Source organism: Triticum dicoccoides, chromosome 1B, assembly GCF_002162155.2.
Source record: "Triticum dicoccoides isolate Atlit2015 ecotype Zavitan chromosome 1B, WEW_v2.0, whole genome shotgun sequence".
Classification (NCBI taxonomy): Eukaryota; Viridiplantae; Streptophyta; class Magnoliopsida; order Poales; family Poaceae; genus Triticum; species Triticum dicoccoides.
The window spans coordinates 376,860,866-376,867,738 of record NC_041381.1 but is presented as its reverse complement, the minus strand read 5'-3'; the positions used below and the strand labels follow the sequence as shown (position 1 = coordinate 376,867,738).

General features: G+C 36.3%; 1 protein-coding gene across 1 annotated transcript in view; it reads left to right on the top strand.

The window, feature by feature from the left end:
* The window catches only part of LOC119336399 (protein HLB1-like), a 6,431-nt gene extending 1,465 nt beyond the window's left edge, over positions 1 to 4,966 (top strand). The window contains exons 3-14 of the mRNA XM_037608409.1: positions 79 to 148; positions 315 to 425; positions 673 to 756; positions 1,854 to 1,904; positions 2,938 to 2,967; positions 3,241 to 3,303; positions 3,412 to 3,477; positions 3,643 to 3,759; positions 3,849 to 3,884; positions 4,220 to 4,339; positions 4,459 to 4,620; positions 4,715 to 4,966. Of these exons, the coding sequence (XP_037464306.1) occupies positions 79 to 148; positions 315 to 425; positions 673 to 756; positions 1,854 to 1,904; positions 2,938 to 2,967; positions 3,241 to 3,303; positions 3,412 to 3,477; positions 3,643 to 3,759; positions 3,849 to 3,884; positions 4,220 to 4,339; positions 4,459 to 4,620; positions 4,715 to 4,825 (1,021 nt within the window). The 3' untranslated portion in view covers positions 4,826 to 4,966. The remainder of the gene's footprint in view (positions 1 to 78; positions 149 to 314; positions 426 to 672; positions 757 to 1,853; positions 1,905 to 2,937; positions 2,968 to 3,240; positions 3,304 to 3,411; positions 3,478 to 3,642; positions 3,760 to 3,848; positions 3,885 to 4,219; positions 4,340 to 4,458; positions 4,621 to 4,714) is intronic.
* The last annotated feature ends 1,907 nt before the right edge of the window (positions 4,967 to 6,873 follow it).

Here is a 6,873-nt window from a genome sequence, read left to right as displayed (position 1 = left end):
TAATGACAACAAATTTTTGTGGACTTCATCTGTATTTATTTCTTTACTGCTATCAAGTCTTAAAGATCTGTTATGCAGATATCTAAATGCAATTGAAAGAAATCCTGATGACCCTGATGCATATTATAATTGGGCCCTAGTCCTCCAGGTAAATCTATAGCCCTTAAACCATATTTGCACAATAACTTTCTTAACACTTACTGTGACCAATGCGGAATTGGATTTTTGTCGTTTAAACCATGCATGCAAAATGGACATCACAAGATTGATATCAAGGTTATTACGTGCTCACCCTTTTCAAATTATTATTTTAGGAGAGTGCAGATAATGTGGACCCCAATTCTGGTTCCTCCAAAGACGCGTTACTTGAGGAGGCCTGCAAAAAGTATGCTGAAGCTACCCGACTTTGCCTGACTCTTTATGATGTAAGTTTCTTATTTGTTACATTGGTTTGGTATTTGAATTGATAGTGTATTAGTTCTCTGGTTTTATATTGTGCAAAATACTATGGCACGTTCATTATTTAGTCTGTTAAGCTCTTGGCTAGTTGTACAGAATGTGCCCTCATGGTTCTAGTGGATAAATGTTCACTGTCCATCACTTCATATCTTGACGGACATATCCACATTTTGACTATTGATTCTTTTTTTGACACGTTTATTTTCCCTTTAGGCATACTATAACTGGGCCATTGCTATTGCTGATCGAGCTAAAATACGAGGTCGTACCAAAGAAGCCGAAGATTTCTGGAGACTGGTTGGTTCACATATGTATAGGCTTTGTTTGTATTAAGCGCTGAAGTTTTCTCATGTTACCGTGACCAGATAGTATGTCTGTCTGCTATTACTATACTTGGTCTGCAGTGGTTGTGAGGCTTGGCGAGTGATGCACTTTTGGTTGATTCTGTTGTTTAGATGATCAAATGCGCTTTTGTTCTAAATAATATAGAACAATTTGGCTGCATACTCCTCCATACTTGATTGAAAATTGCACTTTGGCTAGTTGAATACTCCCTCCGTCCGGAAATACTTGTCGGAGAAATGCATAAAAATGAATGTATCTAGAACTAAAATACGTCTAGATACATTCATTCCTCCGGCAAGTATTTCTGGACGGAGGGAGTAGTAAGCAGCATGGAACCTCATCCCTGATAGATGATTTACTTAATGTTCTGAGGAACACATAGTAAACTATACTTATACAGTGATATAACAGCGCTTGAGGCTTAGTTTCTTATAGATTCCTCGTATTTACGTTGATTTGTTAGAAATTTTGAAGTCATAATCTATTAAAAAACAGATTCAAAAAGAGATAAATTCCGTAATGGGATGGTAGGATGAAAAAAAGAAGTCCTAGAGGTTTACATAAGTAATCTTCCCGTGTCTATTTTTTGTTCTCAGTGTCCTTTGGTTTCATGCACATTCTAAAAAACCAGGCTATTGGGTGGATTTTGGATTCTGGTTCATATGTTTTACTTCCATGGTGTTTGGGTTAAATGCACCTTCTCGAAACAGTCATGGAATCACTTCTTGTAGCAAGAGTTTTTGTTTTTTTGCTGAAGCACTTATTGCTATTCTAACTGACTTAACTCTTTGGCATGGGCCAAATAGATGGAAACTGTATTTTCTCTGTTGCAAGGGTACATACATCAGCTTAACTTCTGCCAGCACTCACCTCCAGATATATGACATTCCTGATGTACATACCAGAGATTTTAATATTTTATTGCTATATCAGAAGCTTGATAGTTATTCCTATTTATGCCAAATATACTGTTGTACTGTCTAGAACTTTTAAATTTATAGGTGAAGTATGATAGCATGCAATTTTATACAATTTCCCTTTTCCCCCAGGCAATACTGAATTATGAGAAGGCTGTCCAGCTAAATTGGAATAGCCCGCAGGTCAGCGCTGAACCCTTTTTTAATTCATTTTAAGTTCTTAACGGCACAATATAAGATGAAACAAAAAGGTAGAAATGGTCCTATTTGATTCATTGAGCAAAAAAGTACACATGTAAATGTGATAAAAAATACCATAAATGTGCCAGAGCCATGAGTTGGTCGCGAGATCTTATGGGTTTCACCTCTAGCCTACCCCAACTTGTTTGGGACTGAAGTCTTTGTTGTTGTTGTTGTTGTTGTTGAGAAGAGTTCGAGATGATAACATTACTGTAAGATTCTATCACATATGGAGTTCACATATGTTGCAGGGAACCTTCTATAGAGGCAGGCCTACTATATTTCCATTTCAAACAATTGATTTTAAATGGCCTAATTTGTTCATCTAAGATATAGGCGTGGTCAAACTCTGCTCTTACCTCAAAATGTCCAAGATATTCAAAACAAATTTTAAAAATATTGTCGTTCAATTGGCATCCTTCATTTATTTTATGCTTGGACTCATGGTTGTTCATGGTGGGAACAAAGACTGGTGCAAAGGCCAAGGGAATTACCCTGCCACTGGCAAATCTGGAATTTGAGAGACGACTGTGTTTTCGCCAATGTAGGCCAGTTTGTCAGGTGCTGGTCAATGGGATTCTGGCCGAGGTCGATTGTCGAAGGCAGCAGGACCAAAAGCCCTTTAGGCCTCTTGACCCATGATTACAGCCTTATGAGGGACGCCCGTCTCTCTTTTTTGTAGATTAGAGTAGATCTTCTCCTAGTCTTGTTTTGGTTTTTTGCACTTTTGCTTTGATTTTCTATTAATAACAACGGCACACATTTTGATGCGAGTTCAGAAAATCTTCTGTTACCTTAAGTTAGTCTTATCATTTTGTATTTATTTGTCTCCGTTATGCATTTTGGAGGAAAGCTATGAGATGAAACATTATGAAATCACTACGATTTCCAGTTTCTTAATTTTGATTTTTTTAAGTATTCACTTATCATATTAGTGCTGCTTCTACCCCTAACTTGTTTGCTTCTCTAATTGCAGGCTCTAAATAATTGGGGCCTTGGACTACAGGTACTTATCTTATAACAGTGTTGTTATCTTTGCTTTTTGGGACTGGAATGTTCCTACCTATTCGCTCATTATCCTTTCATTTGAGCTTCTCTATTTTGTTGTTCCTACCTATTTTGCTGTTTGAGCTTCTCTTGTATAGCTGGTATCCCTAGCAGGGTTGGTGTGCGTTTGTGTGCTTCATCTGTATCGGTTGTGGCTTTATATATAAAAAGCGGGGCAAAAGCCTTTTTCAGCATTAGCTTTCATTTGTAAGAATATGAATTTGCAATGCAGGAACTGAGCGCCATTGTTCCTGCTCGGGAGAAACAAACCATCATAAAAACAGCTATAAGTAAGGTATATGCATATTGTTATTACTTGGTCTGGGAATGATTTACGATGATTTGTTCACTAAAAGATATATCTGTGATAAATTACTGACACCCACTCCCGCTGTCTCATCAGTTTCGTGTTGCTATCCAATTGCAATTTGATTTCCATCGGGCTATATACAATCTTGGAACTGTCTTGGTACGTTTCCTGTCTTCCATAGTAACCCACTCGATAACTATGGTTCTTGTGCATATTGACACACTTTTAGTGTATCGACATGAGCTCTTCAGTTTGAATACATTAGCTGAACAAGTTAAACGGTAATAACATAATCCATTTTCTGTGCCCTTCTTAATGTTGCAGTATGGTTTAGCTGAGGATACCATGAGATCTGGGAAGCCAGACATATCCCCTAATGAGCTTTACAGTCAGTCTGCTATCTATGTTGCAGCTGCTCATGCATTGAAACCAAATTACTCGGTACTTGTTAATTTTTCTGCTAACTGCCTGTTATGTTATATGTGTGTAAAAACTTGAAGATTCATGTAGCATTATTTCATCTAATGCAGGTCTATCGCAGTGCTTTGCGACTAGTCCGCTTGATGGTAAGATTCAGTTGTATTTCCTGATACTCTTTTTTATTGGTCTATTGTTACCTATACGTAATAGCTAAGAAGTTGATGTGGCTGCGATATGTGTATTTTCTTTCCAAGTTATGTTGTTTAAAATTTACTTGAACTGCTTTTGCCAAGCTCCATTCATGAGAAAGCTAGTAGCCTAGGGGATAGGGCTTTGAACCTGGTTAAATTGGTTTCTTGAATATTGCTTTGTCGGTTGTCAGTTTTGACACATTTCTGCCCTCTAGATGACATTGGCATCGTATCTTGTCATTGATTATGGAAGAATAACTTTGGTCTTGTTGTCATATTAAACAATGCAGTTGCCTTTGCCATATCTCAAAGTGGGATATTTGACCGCTCCTCCAGCCAATAATGCCATTGCACCACACACTGATTGGGAGAGGTCACAGTTTGTTCTGAACCATGAGGGACTCCAGAAGGTTCATCCCTTGTTATTTTGGACAATTATTCCAGTGCAAAGTTGGAGTTACTGGTTTCTTTGTCTGCTTTTTTTGTGACCTTGCCTTTCTGAATCTTATGGTTTTCTTGTAAATCGTAGGCCAATGCCTCTAGCCAGCCTCCATCACAATCAATGGACAGAGGAAGAAAGCCTACCCGAATAGCTGTTGAGGATATTGTTTCTGTGTCAGCATCCGCTGATCTAACATTGCCACCTGGTGCTGGTCTTTGTGTAGATACTGTTCATGGACCTAGGTTCTTGGTATGTATCTGCCAGTTGCTTTTATTTGTTTGTTCTATTGAAGTACAGATAATACTATATGTTTTACAACATTCACAAATGGAATCTGTGACAGGTTGCTGATAGCTGGGAGGCTCTTGACAGTTGGCTAGATGCTTTATGCCTAGTCTACACTATATTTGCAAGAGGGAAAAGTGACGTTCTGGCTGGTATTATTACTGGCTAATATATCATACAGAAAAACTGCACAATGAATAGAGGCTCAGAAATTGTGTAGGCTCATTGTCAATTCATTCTCTCTTGTGGATTTACCTGTGTTGATTTATCTCATGGCTTATGTGAAGTAGAGATGCTGATCGGTAACTCATTTCTTCCTCCTGGTAAGACATGGTGTGCCTTTATAACAGATGCATTAAGATAAAAGTAAAGTTGTCTTCTTTTTGCGAAGGGAGATAGTAAAGTCTACACTTAATCATCAAAAACTGTCATTCCAAGTAGGGATGACAATGTGTAGGGTATGGGTGGGTACAACCCCTTTTGCCCAAACCCATACTCACAAAAACCTTCTATTCCGACTCACTTCAATATCCATGGGCATAAATTGACACCCATGTTTCCAAGCTTCACATTTTGTATCCTGATGTGCCACCATGACTCTAGTAGAGAAACAAATTTGCGAAAAAACCAAATCTCTGTAAGTTGGACTAATCTCAAAGGATATGCACAGCCGCATGACCCCCTCACCCTAATAGCCGAGAAGATCACTGAACACACCGTGGCTTTGTCACCTTATTATGCCTCGGCCCTCGGCATATTGTTGGGAAGGGAAGAAAATACATGCCGTCAATAGCTAGAGCACTCCTATGTTGCTTCATGTGAGACAGAGGGAACGGTCGCTGAAGGGTGGCGCGAGTTGGGCTGGCCCAGGCACTCGGGAGCCACAGCCTCGGTTTTTGTTTTGTTTTTTGATGTATTTTGCTTTCATTTTTGCTTTTTTACTTTTGTTTATATTTCCAAATATTCTAAATAAGTATATTACAAAAATCACTCTACATAAAACATTTGAAGTGTATAGAGAACATGCTTATCATGTATACAAAAAAATACAATGTGTATGAAGCAATTTGATCATGTATTTAAAAAATGTTAATCAAGCATTTGAAAAAATGTTGTACAAGTATTTGAAAAATGTTAATCAAGCATTTGGAAAATGTTAAATGTATATAAAAAAATATTGACCATGTATTAAAAAATGATGGAAAATTTTGATCATGTATATAAAAATCTAATCAAGCATTTGAAAAAAATGTTGAACAAGTATATGAAAAACGTTAACCAAGCATTTGAAAAATGTTACATGTGTATAGAAAAAAATGTTGACCACATATTAACAAAATCCTAGAAAAATTTGATCATGTATATAAATATGTTATTTAAGCATTTGAAAACATGTTGAAGAAGTATTTAAAAAATGTTAAATATGTATAGAAAAAAGTTGACCATGTATAAAAGAATGTTAATCTTGTATCAAGCATTTTTAAAAGTTTAAAAGTGCATATAGGAAAAATGTTGACCATGTATTAAAAAATGGTTAATCAAGCATTTGAAAAATATTAAAATGTGTATAGAAAAAAAAAGTTCGACTGTGTATTAAAAAATGTTAAACTTGTATTGCAGAAATGTTAAACGTGTATTAGAGAAATGTTCTTGACATATGAAAAAGTAGAATGAAAACCAAAAGAAACAAGGAAATTCGAAAAAAAGAAAACGGAAAAATAAACAAAATAAACCAAAGAAAAATATAAAATGAAAACTAAAACCGAAGAAACAAATTCAAAAGGAATGAAAATAAATTGGAAATTGATAAAGAAACAAAAAAACGTTGAAAACCAAGAAAGAAACAAAAAAACGAAAAAAATGAAGGAAAATGAGTAAGAAAAGAAAAACCGATAAAAACAATGAAAAATCAAAAGAAAATGAAAGGAAAACAATAAGAATGGAGAATAAATAGAGAAACCAAACAAATATATAAGAAAAGAAAAAACAAAGACAAGTGAATAAAATGAAGAAAAATGAAAGAAAACTGACTCTTTCCTTCTAGTAGGTCGCGCCCTGCTTATTGAACATGAACTTTATGTTGGCTCAGTGGCTAAAGGTGCTACCAAGTTTTTACTCAAAAAAAAAGGTGCTACCAAGTAGCCCGAAGATCCCAGGATCGATCTCCCATGCGCTCCCTTCTTTTCTATTTCTTCCAAAAATATGTGTGAGTGGGCC